At 41.1% G+C, this 18983-nt stretch overlaps 3 protein-coding genes across 4 annotated transcripts in view; 2 read left to right on the top strand and 1 right to left on the bottom strand.

Annotated features, from left to right (window-relative positions):
- LOC105936275 (sema domain, immunoglobulin domain (Ig), transmembrane domain (TM) and short cytoplasmic domain, (semaphorin) 4C) overlaps positions 1-8335 on the top strand; it is a gene marked incomplete in the record, with an annotated part of 144596 nt that extends 136261 nt beyond the window's left edge. Inside the window, 3 exon segments of the mRNA XM_036144615.1 lie at positions 758-849; positions 1105-3721; positions 7073-8335. Of these exon segments, the coding sequence (XP_036000508.1) occupies positions 758-849; positions 1105-2006 (994 nt within the window).
- A 2677-nt stretch (positions 8336-11012) lies between these two features.
- Positions 11013-15308, top strand: LOC105935689. 2 transcript variants are annotated; one of them, XM_036144617.1, is made up of 6 exons: positions 11013-11047; positions 11422-11684; positions 12179-12369; positions 13535-13628; positions 13946-14148; positions 15005-15308. In XM_036144617.1, the coding sequence occupies exons 1-6, from the start codon at positions 11015-11017 to the stop codon at positions 15196-15198; spliced, it is 978 nt and encodes a 325-aa protein (XP_036000510.1). In that variant the 5' UTR covers positions 11013-11014; the 3' UTR covers positions 15199-15308. The 2 variants fall into 2 exon arrangements, with proteins under 2 accessions (XP_036000510.1, XP_036000511.1); XM_036144618.1 differs by having other exon boundaries at positions 13949-14148.
- Positions 15309-15395: 87 nt separating this feature from the next.
- Positions 15396-18389, bottom strand: LOC118564818. The gene is made up of 5 exons (XM_036144021.1): positions 17524-18389; positions 17010-17203; positions 16464-16611; positions 15789-15993; positions 15396-15700 (listed from the first exon to the last, which is right to left on the bottom strand). Exons 1-5 carry the CDS (start codon positions 17626-17628, stop codon positions 15396-15398), a joined length of 957 nt encoding a protein of 318 aa, XP_035999914.1. The 5' UTR covers positions 17629-18389.
- Between the last annotated feature and the right edge of the window lie 594 nt (positions 18390-18983).

Here is an 18983-nt window from a genome sequence, read left to right on the forward strand (position 1 = left end):
TAGCTACATCGATTTTCCCAACAGCTTTTGCAATCTTTCCTGTCCCGGCTAAATAAAGCACACCCACAACTTGACATGGGTATCTTTCTTGGAGAGGTTTTTTTTGTCTCATTTGACCAGATCACCTCCTTCCAAAAAATCCACTGTCTCCTCTACGTTGCTTCGGCAAACTGCAAACTTTGGGCCGGTCCTGGCTCCTTCTGAGCGAGTCCCATCTTCTTGCCTGTCTTCCATAAAGGTCAGATGTGTTAGGCGTGGTGCACTGTGGGCATCTGCAGCTCCTCCAGAGTCACCGTGAGCCTCATGGCTGCTGCTGCGGTTGATGGCGTTCACAGAGCAGCTGCATTTACACGCTAACTCACTAACTAGGTGACTTCTGAACGCCGTTGGTTGCCCTGGATTTGAATTAGGAGTGTCAGAGTAAGAGAGGCTGAGATCAAATGCAAGGCGTACTTTTTAATTTGATTTTTATTCGTAAAAAAATGTGAGCAATGCATAATCTTCCTTCAAATTCATTAATATATACGCTACTTTGCTTTGGTGCGTCACATATTCTAAAATTTGCTGTGTTTAAAGAGTGAAAATACTCTTTCAAGGCGGCGTATGCAATTTAGTTTTTTCTGCATCTAATATTCCATAAACTCCCGATTGCACTGATGGACGTGTGAAACATTGTCCTATCTATCCTATCCGGGTGTTAAAATAAATCTTTCTGGTCTTGCAAATCTAACTGTTCTCCTTTTTCGTTTGCTTCCAGGTCCACTTCCTCCCTCTCCCAGGACTTGATGCTGGACAGGTTCAACCGTGGGAAAGCCAAGTTTGATAAACCTGTCTCCATCCCGAGTCCTGGTGAGCATGAGCTGCACCTCACTAGTGCCCCCTTGTGGGAGTTGAATGTCCGTGCGGGAGCAAGTTAGCTGAAGGATGGGAAATGGACTGGTGATCATTTTGGCAAGGACCTTAGGGTTAAAATGCACAAACTGAAATGAATTAGAAGAAAGCTGCCAAAGGCCGGGAAGTTTAACGGCTTTATTATGAATAACCTGTAACTCAGACCCCTGTCGTCTCTTCTCCGCACCCTCCATCCCTCTTGTTCCCCTGCAGAGCACTCCCGACTGAGAAATGTAACGGTGGTCGTCGGGTCGGACATGGTGCTGCCTTGCCAGCTTGTCTCGAACTTGGCCCAGCCTTTCTGGGTGGTCAACGACCGCGAGCTCCAGCTGGGTGACCCAGAAGCGGGAGGACCTCGCTTCGACCGCACCCTGAAAGCCCTCATAATCCCCGAAGCGGGCCAGATGCATGCGGGCCGCTACGTCTGCTACTCCGAGGAGCAGGGAGTCAAGTTTCAGACAGAGCGCTACCAGGTGACTGTCTATGCCAGCGCCCCGGTTTTCATGGAAGCCCGGGCCCCGGACAGCAGCATGGGGCTCTTCTGGGTGCTGGTGATCACTCTGGGAGCCGCGTGCCTTCTCCTGCTGGTGGCCGCCCTCTACCTGCGCAGGAGGCTGAAGCTGGCGCTGGGGAAGGGGGCCGACATGAAGCCCCTGGAGAGCACCCTGGTCTACCCCATCACCCTGCCCAAGGAGCCGCCCACCTTCGTGCCCAGCAAGATGCCCAGCGACGAAGACCGCTTCTGGGAGACGGGCGCCAACTACTACTACTCAGACGGCTCGCTGAAGATCGTTCCCGGCCACGCCCTGGGGCCCAGCAGCGTCACCAGCACGGCGTCGCCCAGCGCCATTCCCGGCCAGCCCATCCACTCCCCAAGCCGGCTCAGCCTCACCAACATCCGAGGCTCCGGTAGCAACGGCTACATCCGCCTCAACCTGAGCACAGCGGGGGAGGAGAGGGCTAGCGGGGCCAGTGTTGGGGGCGGCGCGCTGGGCGGGCTGGGCATGGGCGTGGGCGGGAACGACTACTCCAGTCCCTTCAAGGAGGAGCTGAGGCGCACTCTGCAGCAGCGGAGCGTCCTGCCCGACGCCAACCCAGAGGAGTCCTCCGTCTAGGCCTTCCCCTTCCGCCGCGTTCAATTCCCCCCCCCGAGGTGGAACAAGAATCCAACCAAGCTACCTCCCTCCTTCCGAGGACGCCTGCTCTCTCTGTCTTTTAGTGACATGCTGTCCACTCCCATGCTCTCTGTCTCACTCTGCCAATGCCTGTTTGGCTCTCTGTAGACTTCTATTAGCACACAGCATGTTCAGCGCACACACACACTCGTATACCGTGTTTGCCAACAGTCGCTGTGTTTCGGGCAACACCGAGTCTCGGTTGTGACTGTCTCTGCTTCCACTGTGCGACTGCCACTCGTGTACATTTTGTATTTAAAAAAGAAAAAAAAGATGAACGCAGAGCAGAGAGCCTCGAGCATGGAGCCCCGACAAATGATGTTATTTTTTCCTCTCTCAGATGAGCCCAGCTCTTTTTACTTTGAGCTCAGGCCCCGTTCTGAGACCATTTAACAACAAGGGCGACTAACTGGAAATATGTTTTTGTGTGTGTGTGTGTGCTTGTGCTCCTTGAGACTTTTTTCTGCTTATTGCACTTAAAAAAAAACTGGAAGCCTGTCTTTCCTGGTTTTTTTGTACTCGTGAACCGAGAGTTAGAGAGAGCGGCTTTAAAAAAAAAAAAAAAGCGGACTAATTAATCTCCAAGCAAGATGACAATCATGTCCCCGTGGCAGGAGCTCTGTGTGGGGCAGAAAGGAGACAAAAAGAGAAGAAATTAGGCAGAAAATGAAGTGAACAGGAGGAAAAGACATAAGGGGGGGGAGTTTCTAAATGAAGGACAATCTCTCAAGACTTTTCTGCTCAATTGAAACGTTTCCCTTGGCGTCACATTTACTGCTGGAGGACTCATTCGATTTCTTCCACTCTTAATTTAATGTGATGCTCGGTTTGAATTAAGACATTTCTCGTCCTTTGTTTTCTTGTTGTTCTGGGTTTTTTTTTCGGACTTATGGACCACAGCAGTGTTCGAAGCGGATTGTTAGTGACTAATGGCTCACCTCTCTGAACGCCAGCGTGAGGGAGACCTGCTTAGCGTTGCGTTGCTCCTCGCTCGGCCCTGCGTGGCCACCTCCCGCTCCCCTCCGCTCCGGGAGTTCTCCGTGGGACGTCCTCTGGAGTCGCAGCGCGCAAAAGACGGGTGTTTTGGCGCGGACCTCTTGAACTCTCGTTCCCGTCTTTTGAGAAGAAAGAAAGCAGAGCGGAGCTTTGTGTTTTCGGCTCCTGGCAGCGGAACAATGGTTGCAGAGTTAATTGCAAACTGAAGCTGACATGAAGACATTCGGCGCAGAGAATGTAGTTGAACCCTTATTGTTGCGACGGCTGTGGATGTCTCAGTAAGTGCTTTATGCTTCTTCTTTTTTTTTTTCCCCTCCATGTGTCTGATGAGGGCGGTAACGCGCACTGCCAGGAAGGAAACTACCACTCCAACACATACACACTCACACACAAAAGATTATTGTGGAACCCAGCCATCCAGGGCTACGGAGCCAATGTGAAGCGCCCTTAGTACCCACAGGACCCCACCCCACCCTTTTACCGAAGCCTAGAGACTGATCCGGGGCTACTGTGGACCGATACAGCGGAAGAACACTGAACACACACCTACACAACAAGAACTCACACAGTGTTACAGGAAGAATGGACCGACAGACTGATTACTGCCACGCAGATAAACTACTGGCCCCAGGCAGAAAGATGCCATGAAGCAGTGAAAGGTATTTTTTTCCCCTTTCTTTTAAAATATGTGTTTGAGTGCAACAAAGATTTCCTGTATTTAGAAAAATTATTTTCAAATGTTTCTCCAAAGTCTAGAGGTCAGGCGTGTAATTGTAATAAACCCCAAAGGTTTATTCAAAACTCTAGGACAAAGTTGTACTGAAGCGTCAGCTGTCACTGCCACAAATTATCCATCAGGACTTTGAAATGGTCATTTGCATCCGAACCATTGCATTGCAGCCCTGTCTGTATGTTTAAAGGAGACATATCATGCAAAATCGACTTTTTTTTAGGCCTTAAATGCATTTTGTGGTGTACTTGGTGTCTCTCGGAGAGCAGAAAATGTGAATGCAGTCTCTCCAAGAGCTGCATAAATATCTCTAGGTCATATTTGTCAAGCCGTTCAGTTTTCTCCATTTTGTATTATGTTTTGTTTGAATAATCACAGTATTTACTGCGGAGCTGCTAAACAAGGTCATGGACTTCCAGCTTACCAGTCTCCTCATTTTTATTTCTCTGAGCGGTGATGTAGTCCAAGCTGAAGGATGCCGAAGCTGGAGTGTGGAGACTGGAGAACAACACAGAGAGATGCAGTGTGCTGTCATACCATAGTCCATCTGAAATATTACCTTTAGTTGTTCACATTCCTATTTTTTACTTCTTTCTATGTGAAATAACGAGATTTCGCTTATTGCTCCTTTTAAAGAGACGGCACCAAAACGAGTTGCTCTCAGACGCACCTCAGAACAAGGGGACAGAGGGGATAAATTAACAAGGAATTTGGAACAAAGCATTGCAGTTCCACTTTATATAGACCCAACTGAATGATTTCAATGTGAAAAAGGATTGAAAAGCATGATATGTCCTCTTTAAAGTCCTGCTGGATTGTCAATCCATATCCCTATAAAGCACAAATAGCTTTTGCAGCCCAAACTGTTCCGTTTTGGTCTCATCTGGCCAAAGCCCCTTCTTCCACATGTTTACCCCCTCCATGTCTTGTGGCAAACTGTAAAAGAGACGCCGGATGGTCGTTTCCTATCCATTTTGTGGAGTGCATAGTAATGGTTGTTGTTGTGCCAAATGCTCCCACGTGAGTTGTGGCTATGTGCAGCTCTAATGTTACCATGGGCTTCTTGGCTGCTTTTCTGATTAATGCTCTACTCACCAGTTGTCGTATTATATGTCTTGTAGTTGCACCATTCTCTTTCCCCTTTGGTGACTCAAATGATACTTTGTGAGAGCTTGATATTGTTTCACTGTAGTGTGAAGCGCTTTGGAGGTCGCCAAGACTAGTTAAAGCGCTATACAAGTACAAACCATTTACCATTTTATAACCTCTCCCTGCTTTAATCTTCTCTGCAACTTCGTCCCTGAGCTGTCTGCTGGGTTCCTTGGTCTTCATTAGATTAGACTAGACACAGGTTAACTGTGTTTACTAATTAGGTGACAGCTGGCAATTCTTTACTCGGGATTTTATTTAGGAGTATCGCAGAAAAACTGACTCAATAAAAATGCACAGGTTCTTTCATTTGTAAAAATAGAAAAACAAAACCAAGTTTCATTATTCTAACACTTCACACTTCTTCATGATAGTCATCAAATAAAGTCTCGATAAATCTCAATAATTATTGGTTGTGAAAAAATGTAAAAGTTCAAGAGGTGCGAATACTTTTGCAAGTGCAAAGTGTAAAATATTAAACTGCAAGTCAGATGATTCAACCCAAGTCAGTTGCTTGTTTTTTTTTAATATTTATTATAAAAAACAATAACTTTTTATATTAATTTTATTCTTGCAGAATCACTTGAGCCATTTTTGGATTTCTAAGTCAAGCTAACTGTCTTTAGCACTAACACTGTTAGCTATATCACAGTAACAATAGTTGTGGAAGAGCAAATGGAAAGAGAAGCAGGTGGATTCCTAAAGTTATTTCCGGTTCAAAAAAGGACTTGATCAAAAACAGACCGAGGATGAAGGAAACACTACAGAATCTCACTTCCCCAGTCTAATAAACATTTGTAAAGGTGCTTTAGTGCAGATTTATGACTGTTGCACCTGCCTTGTATCAAAGGTTCAGGTTGTTGTTGTTGGTGTAATGGTGTGGGGATATTTTCTTGGCATACTTTGGGCCTCTTAGTACCATTTGAGCATCATGTTAAAGCCACAGCCTACCTGAGTATTGTTGCTGACCATGTCCATCCCTTTATGACCGCAGTGTACCCATCTTCTGATGGCTAACGCACGCCATGTCATAAAGCACGAATCATGTCAGACTGGTTTCTTGAACATGACAATGAGTTCACTGAACTCAAACGGCCTCCACAGTCACCAGATCTCAATCCAATAGAGCACATTTGGGATGTGGTGGAACGGGAGATTTGCATCATGGATGTGCAGCCGACAAATCTGCAGCATCTCCGTGATGCCATCATGTCAATATGGACCAAACTCTCTGAGGAATGTTTCTAGTACCTTGTTGAATCTCTGCCATGAAGAATTAAGGCAGTTCTGAAGGCAAAAGAGAGCAAGGTGTACCTAATAAAGTGGCCGTATACCTACGTCGCTACAAACTATTAGCACCCTAAGCGTCAACTAAGCCCGCTGGTTTTCTGATCTACCTGCTTACAGCCTAGCCAACGCTCTGCTAATGATTTACAAACAAAGTCTTGCATATTAGTTCCTGCACGTATCGACGTGTCTCTCACTTTGAAGATTTCCACGTGCATCGGATAAAGGGACTTGAGGAGCAGGTGCATCTGGCAAAATGATGGAAAGAAGAGCCAGCCTACAGCAAGGAATTGAGGATTTCATTGAAAAAGAAGCATTTCATTCTGACAAGCATCAAAACATATTGACCTGAGAAAACCACTCTTTACAACAACACAGTCCCTTTGCTAACCTAGTAGACATAGACAGCTTTCTTTACCCAAAATAAAAGTATGCACATATAGGCCCTTGAATAAGTATTTATAATCATAAACTTTCTCTCATTTTTGTCACTTTAGAACATCAAACTCAAAATGTATTATTTTAGGATGTTCACTGAGTAATATTCTTTGAAGGCTTCCTAAATAAAAACCTGAGAAGTGCGCTATGCATTTGTATTTCGTCCCCGTGTATAATACCCTTGAATAAAATCCAGGTGAGCTAACTGCTTTCATGAGAGCCTTAAGTAGTGGAACTTAAACTCAATACAGATACAGCTGCTCTGTGAAGAACTAATGTGAAAAGGTTCAGGGGGTGTGGATAGTTTTACAAGGAACTATAGATATAACCATTTTTAATGTCCACATTTAAGCATAGGACTATAGGTTTTTGCCATTATTAACACTGTATATTTGTTCCCTTGCAGTGTTTTTTCATCGTGTATTTTGTGGATGTGCCTGTGGAGACCGGAGGAACGCCTAAAGGAACCGCAAAGCAGAGAACCGTGTGTTGTTCCCACTGTGTACAGTCCGATGGGGGGGGGGGAGAAAAATAAGTCAAAAGAATCTTACGGCCGAGGAGGTCGTCAGCCATCAGCGCTCCATCCTACTGTTGCATGATCTTCTCTGCAAGTGGACTGCACATCTTTGATATGATCATCCCTGTACAAAAGTGAAACATTTTCATCCCTTTTGGACTTTTTTTTCTCCAGGCTCTAATATTGTGCAACACTAAAGATCTCTTGATGGGACGATCAAGAAATCTGAATTTTATGCCTCAAGACTTGTACAGTAAACACATGGCTGTATTTCAACATGTTTACTTTCTCTGTGCCTCTTCACCTTTCTGAAAGAAAAAAAAAAAGCCAAAGTAGACTGCAGTTGCTTTTGTTCCTCTTGGAAATTCCTGAATAAATTTTATTTGATTCCAGATCAATATTTTAAGTCTCAGCAATCCGTCCACTTTGCTACACTGAGCTGATGTCAGCAGCCTTCCTACATATTTTATCTGCGGCTGAACTTCCCCTCAAGCAAAAGGCAAAATGTGTCTGAAACTGAGGAAGCTGCTGTTTGTTTCCTGTTTACATGTCAGAACTGATCTCCTGGGCCCCATCTATGTTTTTTTTTTAATCTTTCCTACATTAAGAACGGCTGAAATTGGAATCCGTTTTCAGCCACTGAAAACCAAATAGAAAGCTGCTGACTTGAAGCAAATCAGTGACAAAAACTGCTTGCTTTATTTTGAATCTCCTGAGACAGAAAGCTAAAATACAAATTAGCTCTTTACACTGGTACTTTGGTTGTGTCTTATATTTCTCCTTCTTACAATCAGGCTTGTTTTTTTCCCCCACTATGTAATGTTTTAAAAGAAAATGACAAAGGAAACAGGTCTAAAGCTTGAAAACCATGCATGTGTAATGTTCTTAATGTGCTGTTCCTCAGCTCTCTAGCATTTAGATATTTTCTCCCAAGAGGCTTTTGGTTCTGCTGTGTTCTTGCATTATTATTATTTGGATTATTTTGCCCCACTTTTTTGCTTGTTATTGTTCTGTTTTTTTTTTTGTTTTTTTTTTAAATATCTTAAGTAACTTATTTCACTTGTACAAACTTGTCAATATTTATTATCATTGTACATATGTCCTTATTTTTTATATGTGTATATAAATACACAAATAAAAAAATAGACATACTTGGAGTTTGCGTGTTTGTTATGGAGGGAAATATATTTATATTTATGACAACCAATCATGTTACACCTAAAGACAGATTACCTCTGGATACGACCATTGCTGTTATTCCAATACAGAAAGAAACATTGGAATTAAATTAGTCTGTTTTTAGATGAACAAGCCAGTGGTACCAAGAGTCTGAAGTAATAGAAAGGATCAGCTGCGTAATTGAAAAGGTTAAGATAAATGCATATTATCTTTCTATTAGAGGTAGACAGACGGAACAGAGAAGCTGAAAGAAGTAGAGGCGCTGAAGGTGGATGACTTTAAACTCCAGGGTCCACCTGCCAAAGCAACAGGAAGTGCACGACGATATGAAGACGAGGGTGATGCAGGTGTGACGGGGAGACCTGCTGAGATTGATAGTTTTAGAGACAGTGGACCGGACAAAGAGACGGGGAGCGGGCCTGAAAATAATACTCTCATTCGGCGTGGTCGAAATGGACATGATTTGGGATGAGCAGATGAAAGAAACGGTTGAGTAGTTTCCTGGACAAAGAAAACACAAAGCTGAAATGGTTTGGACATGTGCAGAGTCGAGATAGTGGATGAGGAATTTGGCTTGGTTTGACGGAGGAAGATGCTGGGGGTAGATTGAGCGGCAGATAATCTGCTGTGGCGACCGCTCCAAGAAGCAGACGACACCTATTAGACAGCATTAAATCTCTGGAAGTGATTTTTATTTTCCTGCCATTTTACATAATCTTGGACCGGAAATAAAACAGGTTTAGTGGGCCCGTACCCATCGAACCTGAGTCAACGGTTCAATCTGGAAAGCAAGAACAAAGCAAGTGGGTTCTGTGATTCAGTGGAAGAGGTGTGGGAAGAAAGCGGTTTTGGCCTACACCAGCAACGCCTTGTGTGTGTGTGTGTGTGTGTGTGTGGGGGGGGGGGGACTAACACTGTGTGGCACCCTGAGGACACCGTCCCCACTGTTTCCCCACATCACGCTGTGGGGATACTTTTCTTCAGCAGGGACATGGAAACTGGCCAGAACTGATGGTAAGATGGACGGAAAATAAATACAAGACGTGAATTAAAGAAAACCTGTTAGAGGCAAAAAAAAAAGATTTGACACTGGGCTTGAGGTTCACCTTCAAGCACGACAGCAACCATAAACACAGGCAGAGTTACAACGGAAAGGATTAGCTCCGAGCATATTTATGGATTGAAATGGTCAATTCAAAGATTGTGAATCTGTGATAGGACTTAGTTAATGTGCAGATGCTCTCCACACAACCAGTGCAACAAGGAATGGGCAAGAATTTCAGCCTCTAGATGTGCAAAGCCATTAAAGACAAATCCCAAAAGAAAGTTTTATGCAATACCAATTCATTGTTGCCGACAAATTACTCTTTTCAGAGTTTTAGTCGTGATACATTCAGAAAGCCATGTGTAATTATTCCTTTTATTTCACATATATCCACTACATTTGGCCCTGCTATCATAAAAATCAGAATAAATAAATAAATACAAGTTCACTGTTTCTGGACATGTTCCCATGACACTGTATAAAAATAGCCTACACAGAATAAACAGAGAGGGCCACATTAAATACCTGTTTTCATGTGTTTAAAATAAATTAATTTTGAATTTTAAAATGTAATTTAGCACGGGTGGAGCAAGATGATCTGGGATCAGTAATGTTTCTTGGTAAGAGAGCAAAGGTTGGGAATGCTTTACATAAAATGTTGCTTTTATTACTGTCTGTTCATCTCTATTATAATATCAGTCAATCTGTTATGGAGTTTTTACCTAGAAGGCAAATCTAGTGGATATGGGCGACTAATAAAACAACAGAACTAGTCTTATATTATTTAAATGACAGATGATTGTCAAATAAACCTATTTTTATATTTCCAAGCTTGGTCTCATATGTGGTTATTTCAGTTCTTATTGTTTAGAAGTTGTTTTATGTCCTCAGTAAAAGCCAGGCATCTATTCACTTGCATGGCCTTGAATGGTGTCAACACAGCGAGAAACATGCTTCATGTGGTCAGAGTCCCAGCTGTGGAGCGAAGCTCGCTGCTGCATCTGATCTCAGTGTACTCAGCTGCAGAACAGACTCCAAAAACCTCACAAAAGGAGGAGCTTTGAGTGTGTTCCAGATTGGTTGTGTGTGGCTATAGGGTTTACAGAGATTTCCAACAGTGCACTCTACTGTTGACGTGTCTGTTTGGGTTTACAGATTTTAAGGTGGGGGTGGGTGGGGGGGGGTCCGTGTATCTTTTGGTCATTGGATTTTCGTTTCAGAAACAGGAATTGAAAAAACAAAAACAAATGGCCGTTTGATTTTTGTTTTAAAATACAAAAAAGAAAATCGAAATACAAAGCGTTTCTCTTTTTCATTGTCAAAAAGGGAAAAATAAAATTTGAAAAATTATTTGAATTTAATTTTCCATTTTGGGAAACAAAAAACAAAAATGCTTTTGAACGGGAACGAAAAAAGGGTCGTTTGTGGTCGTTTGTTCATATTCCGAGACCGGATGTGGTTACTTTTTTGTGGCAAAAGCGCCAGTGAAGTTATAGCTGCCCGGGGGAAAATAAATACTTGCTGCTGCGTAATTGAGCTTAAGCAAGGACATGGAGCCATATGTTGTTTTCAGAAACAATAAAAGAGTCTCTCTCAGAGAAGAAGACATGACTGCAGAAAAACTAAGCCGGATTTTTCAGGTAAAAAATATTTTCAGATGTTGCTAGCTACGAGCTATCGCAAACGTTAGCTAACTTGTGGATGGATTCTTGTTCGGCTTGGGTGTTACCTATGTTTCAGCCGTGAAAAGCCGTAAACAGCAAACATGCTACATGCTCAGAAATCCTACAAATTATTTGGTGAGGCTTGCCTAATGTTAACCCCATTAAACTTAGTGGAGGTGTTTGCATTTACTTTACTGAACAGTCAGAAATCCATCTCATCGTGGATTATCCCTTAGCATTAAATACTCTCTATATATTTAACATTTATGAAGCTGTCCTCTAAGTAGTTACTAAAAAAATATTAAATAAAAAAAACACTTCACATATTGCACTTATGGGTTTCTTCACAGGTCACAGCTCATAGTCTTTACATGACTGACGATGCTAATGTGGCAGTTTTTCCTGGAGCTTCTGGTGCATTCAGCACATTGGACCTTAGTCCAAGAGGTCACTATGAGGTTCACGGTGAGGAGGACACCTCATGTGCTTCACCATCCACTCAGCGCTTCACATTCATGCGAACCTCTGCAACTACTCCTGGTCCAGCTTTGGAGCGTGCTGCCTTAGCCCCACCACCGCCACCCAGAGCCACTGCCTCAAAAACTTTTCAAAGGTAACTTCTTAGATGATAAAGATGCAATATATAATTTTAGATGTAACAATTACAGTAAATGGAATAAAAAAATATTATTTGCAAAACAGGTGCTTCACTCTGGATGATATGATCAGCTCCAGTTACCCTTGTTTGAATACTTTTTACTTATGGTGCAATAGTTATTACTGTATATTTCATTTATAACACACATTTAAATTTCCTAACCTCGGCCCAAACAGTGGCCGAGGTTATGTATTTCCATTTTCTGTCATCAAGCTTATGCAAAATGTTATCAAAGTGTTTATATCAAACTTTGTGTATTATTTGTGCCTAATCCAAGGAAGAGATGATTACCTTGTCACAACAATCAACCCTAAGATACTATAAAAACCGAATGCATTTTATAGTTATTGTTGCAATACATAAGACCATCACTGTTAACTAGGATTACAAATGTTACTTGTGTCATAATAACATTTCATATTTTAATATTTCATATTTTATTCTTCCAGATCAATTTTTCTTGCTGAGGTGGTTGGTGGGAGGTTGAGTCCGAGCAGAATGGTGGTGGTCCGGTTTTTGGAATGTGAGGCTACCCTTCAGGGGATCATCGGAAAAGTGCAAGATGCGATAGGAAGTCATGACCCCATCGTATTGACTGATGCACAGGGCAACGCAATCCTGGAGTCTGAAGGAACAACAGGTGGGAACATTAATTTTATTTTCAATAAAATTTTATTTATATAGCGCCAATTCATGTCATGTCATCTCAAGGTACTTTCCAAAGTCAAATTCAATCAAATTATCCAGATTAGGTCAGATTTTACAGATTAGTCTGAAAGTTTACTCTCTAAGGAAACGCAGCAGGTTGCATCAAGTCTTGACAAGCAGCATTCACTCCAACTGAAGAAGAGCCACAGCCTTTCCATGTGTTTGATATTCAGGAAGAGCCACAGTGGACAGTCGTGTGCATTGTTGATAGTTTTGCAGCAATCCCTCATACTGAGCATGCATGAAGCTCTTAAAAGCTGAATGATGACAAGCAATGCAAATTGGAGAACAGTAGAACTCAGTTGAGAGAGAAATAGGCCCTGATGTCCTCCAGCAGCCTTAGCCTATAGCAGCATAACTATAGAGGTAGCTCAGGGTAACATGAGCCACTCTGATTATAAGCTTTGTCACAAAGGAAAGTTTTAAGCCTAGTCTTAAAAGTAGACGGGGTGTCTGCCTCACGGACCAAAACTGGGAGTTGGTTCCACAGGAGAGGAGCCTGATAGCTAAAGGATCTGCCTCCCATTCTACTTTTAGAGACTCTAGGAACCACCAGCAGACCTGCAGTCTGAGAGCGAAGTGCTCTGTTAGGAACATACGGGGTAATCAGAGCTCTGATATATGATGGAGCTTGATTATTAAGGGCTTTATACGTTAGAAGAAGAATTTTAAATTCTATTCTTGATTTAACAGGAAGCCAATGAAGGGAAGCTAAAACAGGAGAAATATGATCCCTCTTGTTGATTTTCATGAGATTCATGATACATGTCATCTCAAGGCACAAGTCAAATTCAATCAAATCATACAGCTTGGTCAATAACGTTTCCTGTCTAAGGTTTTAAGTAAGACTTAATTGACTTAATTTAATTTATAACCGCAAAGTTACATTGATCAGCTGATTCATTGATTTTTTTTCCATAACATGAAACTATAATATGAATAAATAAATAAAATGAACAAATGCCTATAATATATTAGATAAACTGTTTACTACGTCTTTTGTGATTTAAAATTTGAGTGGACTTGATTAGTAATGACTACTTAATCAATACTCAAGTTTTAATGTTTTTTTCCTGGTTTTCACCCCCACTGTTAAGGATCACAGTACTGGAAACAAAATGCACGAAAGATCCTTGCAGTACAAGAACAGAGCTTCCAGGTGTTGCAGGGCAACAAAAGGAGGAGAATGAGGTAATCTTGAGTATTAATTTTTCTTATCTGTCCAAATATCTAAATGCAAAGCATTTTTTTGTTTTTAACTTGTATATCTTCTAACTTTTGTTATTCAGACTAATGAAGCTTACCGACTCTTTGGCCTTTAATGATTTTGTATCTTAGTGGCTTCTATAATGTTTAGGAGAAACTTTGATTTTGCTACCACCATAAAAGCTGCTGAAGCACAACCTGTGTGTGTGTGTGTGTGTGTGTGTGTGTGTGTGTGTGTGTGTGTGTGTGTTAGAGGGCGGGTGAGAGACCATGGTTGTTCATATAAACATGTTTCCTTCTAGTAGCAGCCGAAAAGATGAAGAAGCTGCAGGTATTGGAGAGGTCACTGAGAAGATAGAAGAGCTTCTACTGGCATCACAGAATCTACCTGATGTCACTGCATCAATCAGAGAACTCACCAATCTAGCTGCCACTCAAAAAGTAATCCTGACTCCTTCCCAGCTACATACCATCAAACAAGGGTTCTGCTGTGTTATTTGTATGAGTAAGTACACAATAAATGTATTTGGATGCTTTTTGTGCAGTGTGTTCCAGAGTTAGAATTTTCCAAATACTTATGAATTACTATATGTTCTAGTTATGGCCATCTAAAAAAGAAAGCATTGTCCTCCAGTACATCAATAACATTTTAACCCAAGGCTTAGACTGACTATGGTGCAAGTTGCGGTCCTGATCCAAATCCGGCTTTCCACAAACCCCCACTCACCTGGAACGCTGGTTGCTGAAAAGGCTCTTGTGAGAACAGAAGTTTATGTGGTCCTTTCCTTTATGTGTTGGCTATTCCTCATAAATGATTAAATACAGCCATGGTTTCCATTCTTTTAGGTTTCCATTTTCTTTAGGACAAAACTCGTTATCCGTATGCACAAACATCCTATTTCATACTCCAAAAGCCTGTCTATCCTTGTGTTTCTGTCTTGAGGTTTTGTTCAAATTAATCAAGCTACCTAAGTTGGTGGAGAAAAACTTTATTGTGTCTGGTGGCCAAAGTTTCCTGTTTGGCTTGTGAAGTTTAGGAGCTCGATCCACGGAACGCTACGGTGTCTTGTCAAACCCCTGTCTTGCGTAATTTACTTTCAGCGCCATACAGCCTCAGTAGCCGGACCCGCAACCACATGCAACTGATAGTTTGATACATTGACTTTTAAATATTTGGGCTCCTTGTGTTGCCGCAAACGTGTCTGCACCGTATTCAGTGTGAGCCTTGCATAATGTCTTATGGACACACATACACCAAATGACTAGTTATTCTATTTTTTTCTGTTTATGTACAGCACTTTGAATCGTCTTGTTACTCAAAAGTGCGATATAAATAAACTTGCCTTGCCTTTGTCTTTCAGAGTTCATTGAGGAACCAGTCTTCACACAGTGTTGCCAGAGCATTATTGGCTGCAAAACATGTGTGGAACAGTGGCAGGAAACCTCGGTGCACTGTGCAAAATGTAGAGTGAACACTGCAGGCAACAACATATTGGAAGTGAATGGTCTGTCAGAGGCATTTTCTGTTCTGAGTTCCCTTTTTCAAGAGGAGTAACTATTTGCACTTTAACACCCACCAATAGGTTGTAAAACACGTTTATTACAGTTTTTTTGCAAAGATTAAAACATGTGGGTCAGAGTTTTAGTAATGATGACAATTGAATTACACGCTTGACTGTTTAATGTCATATAAATGTTTATTGTTCTTATTACAAATTTACAGTCTCTAAGTTAAATAGAGCTACTGGCTTTTCACACATTGCGCTGAGTTGTTGTTATAAGACAGAGCAATGCCTGTTTGTAGGGAGCAAAATCATTGTTGACTGCTCGAGACATTAAGTTGGAGATATCAGAATATTGTTCAGCAAACTGGTGCTCAACTGTAATCTTCTCCTGTTCAGTTGAAAATGGATCAACTCCAAAAGTTGAATGTCTCGTCAGTGAGGTTCCAAACTGCAGATTGTAAAGGTCTGCTGCTTCACCCGAACGAGGCAACAGCTCCTGTGGGATTTTTCTGGGACACCCACAGCTAGCCAAGTTATTTGGTATACCTTTATCTGAAAAATAAAGAACATACAGTTGGTCTTGAAGTTTATGAATGCTGTTGTCATTATTATAAATCTTCAGAACACTGTCTTATTTCACCTGGAATGCGATGAGCATTCCATGACTCCACCAGCCTTGTAAGACCAATCTCACACAAGCGGCCAGTCAGGTTGGACACACAATATCGCACAAGACTGTCATTCATGTCTATTTCCTCTTGATCCACCAACTGCAGAAGAGCTGTCTTCAGTGGATAGTTGACACGATTGTTGACTTCTGGCCATATTCGTTCAACTATGTGATTCTGAATTTGCAACAAAGATGTGTAATCAGTCAATTTGTTCTTGTGGGTAAATCAGTCAGAAAGCAATGGTAATGAAGAATTACCAGTGAATCAATAGATTTAACAACTCAGCACACATTATAGTCATTGACCGCTGAGCCAATGATTTTATCAGGAATTCACTTTAAGGACCATTTTCCCAAATGGACTGTAACATAAAAATCACAGTGCTTCTCAGATAACTACAATATAAAGGTTGAATTAAGTCCAACGCTGTTGCCACTGCAGTTGTGTATTATTAAGCTGTAACAAGATTTACAAAAGAAACTTCTTTCGACCATAGATAATTTAATGATTAATTACCCTAAAATTGGGAAAAGTAAGTCTCAATTTGTCACGTATGCAAAAAGATAGTTTGCTGCTGATGAAAATCTAATAATAAAATCACACTCAAGTGTATGGTAGCAACCTAAAAAACTATTGAACTAAACCTGTGTGGATGAAGTCTGAAGATAAGGCATTCGCTCCTGATTGTGGCGGTGAGATGACAAAAGCTCCTGCATGAAGAGCGTCAAATAAAACTCCTTGCCATGATCCACTCTCACCTGGTCCCACATACCATAATCAAGTACTGCAGGCCTATTGGATGAAAAAAAGTTTCTTGTATTTTGTGTAAAAACTTTTCAAAATTAACTGTTGTCAGTTATTCTTAGCATAATATACTTCATAAAAATGCAAATGTTAAACAGTTATTAAGATAAGATAGAACTTTATTTATCTCACAATGGAGGTATTTACTTGTGACATTGGCTCTTATAAGCAACAGAAGGTGCACACAGGAGGAAAAGGTGCATGAAGAATATACTGTACATCCAGATATATAAAGTGGACAGGAAAATAAATAAATACAATTTCAGAATATCAAATAGTTATTGCACAGTTGCACAGGGTATCAAATAAAGTTACATATTTTTGTATGAATAGTATTCATGTGTATGTTATCCCTTTAGTTTCCACTATAATGCATTCGTCATTACCTGAAAACATCTTCATAGATAGCAAGGTTGTTTTTTATAGGCATTGTGGAATGAGCAACAATCTTTTTGCTGAAACCATCGATGGCTAAAACATGGGTCACCCCAAACATAGCCAGTTTTTCATTTTGGTCCATATGAATCTTGTGACCCATGTAATCAGCCTGGTATGGTATGGGGTTGAGATTGCGGGCACCCTAGAGAGAGACAGGAAAAGGATGTAACTATTTCACAAAAAAAAAAAAAAACATTACTCCATATACACTACGTCAGCTGCAGAGTTTCCAAACATGTTTGAATGTCTTTTTGTGTCTCTGTCAAAAAATAACATATTTAGGGCAGCCTGTTCTGATATATCTGTTTATTATAAATAGCTGTACGATTTCAATCTCATGCAAGCCAAGTACCTGCAGCTAAACACACAGCAATAAAGTTAAAGAAATGAACATGCATCGGCTAATAGTTACACATAATTTGCACATGTGTATGTAAAATATTAAAGATGGGATAGTAAGACCTGACGTCTTGCTTCATGGTAAGGCTGATGCATAGTTCTGAGTGCTGATCCAATTCGTGTCTCTGCAGCATGCATTCCTTTCATGGCAAGATATCCCTTCATCATCCTTCTTCCATATGTAGGTCCAGTCTAAACAATAAAAAATAATTTGCACATTCCAAAATCTTACCAACTGATGTATCATTAAATTAGACGCCACATTTTCCATTTTGTATAATGGAATTGATCAGTTATTCGGATGTTGATAGTCACTATAAATATTGGAAGGCTGAGGCACTTTGTTTACTATTTGTAATACACAGGGATAAAAGATGCCAGTCAAATTTGATAAGACACAAATCCTAGACATACAGTAGAGGTGCGTGCGTGTGTATGTTACTACATGTTCCTTCTCAAATTCTTTCTCTCACATCACACACACATCCTGTAGCAAAAGGGAAATAAAGCAGGATCATACCTCAGTTATAGCTTTTGCCACCTCCAACTCCAAATGTGCGTCAGGGAGTCCTATCATACTCAAGCCATTTTCATTGCAGAATCTCCTGACGTTTCTTGCAGAACATCCTCTAGCTCCCCCACTCACCTGGCCTATTTGCGCTGCGATTTCAATGGATGACAAGCCTTGTTTTGCCATGTCTAAAATCAGATCTCCGTAAGGTTCTAAAGACATTTTGTTCTGCTTTAACACTGGCAGCCTGAAAATTTTGGCGCTTTTGCCACAAAAAAGTAACCACATCCGGTCTCGGAATATGAACAAACGACCACAAACGACCCTTTTTTCGTTCCCGTTCAAAAGCATTTTTGTTTTTTGTTTCCCAAAATGGAAAATTAAATTCAAATAATTTTTCAAATTTTATTTTTCCCTTTTTGACAATGAAAAAGAGAAACGCTTTGTATTTCGATTTTCTTTTTTGTATTTTAAAACAAAAATCAAACGGCCATTTGTTTTTGTTTTTTCAATTCCTGTTTCTGAAACGAAAATCCAATGACCAAAAGATACACGGACCGGGGGGCTTACAACACTTCATTTGACGCTATTAGATAAATTATAATCACTTCTAAAAATTTTGCAATGATTGATTTATTTTCTTCCATTATTCAAAGCCAAAGCAGTGGTTGAAAAAAGCTTGTATCCCTTTGACTGTGAACCAAATCTCACATAAAGTGACTGAAGCAAAGAAAAACAAAAGCCACAATAGTTTCCAAATTTCTGATTGTCATTTTAGCTCTCTGGGATCGAGAAGGACGAAGCCCAGTTGCCTTCACCACCAGAGGGCGCTCTCGGGTTAATTTGACAAAGTTCTTCTGCATTTCCGTAAAAAAAGTTTTTTTATTACAATGAATGTTATTTATATCATACATTGGAACGACATGATGACTTTTTATCGAGTTTTAAAAGCACATTTAGGGTTAAAGTCCTGATTTGAATGACTATGACGCTGAATGACGGCAAAGATAGT

Source organism: Fundulus heteroclitus, chromosome 12, assembly GCF_011125445.2.
Source record: "Fundulus heteroclitus isolate FHET01 chromosome 12, MU-UCD_Fhet_4.1, whole genome shotgun sequence".
Lineage (NCBI taxonomy): Eukaryota > Metazoa > Chordata > Actinopteri > Cyprinodontiformes > Fundulidae > Fundulus > Fundulus heteroclitus.

Excerpts from the sequence above, each read along its gene's own strand:
- LOC105935689 (XM_036144617.1), top strand. The coding sequence starts at position 11,015 with ATGACTGCAGAAAAACTAAGCCGGATTTTTCAG. Across the intron at positions 11,048-11,421 it reads AACTAAGCCGGATTTTTCAG|GTCACAGCTCATAGTCTTTA; the intron begins GTAAAAAATATT and ends GTTTCTTCACAG. Across the intron at positions 14,149-15,004 it reads CTGCTGTGTTATTTGTATGA|AGTTCATTGAGGAACCAGTC; the intron begins GTAAGTACACAA and ends TTTGTCTTTCAG.
- LOC118564818 (XM_036144021.1), bottom strand. The coding sequence starts at position 17,628 with ATGATGAAGGGATATCTTGCCATGAAAGGAATGCATGCTGCAGAGACA. Across the intron at positions 17,204-17,523 it reads ACCATGAAGCAAGACGTCAG|GGTGCCCGCAATCTCAACCC; the intron begins GTCTTACTATCC and ends GTCTCTCTCTAG. Across the intron at positions 15,994-16,463 it reads TTCAGACTTCATCCACACAG|AATCACATAGTTGAACGAAT; the intron begins GTTTAGTTCAAT and ends TTGCAAATTCAG.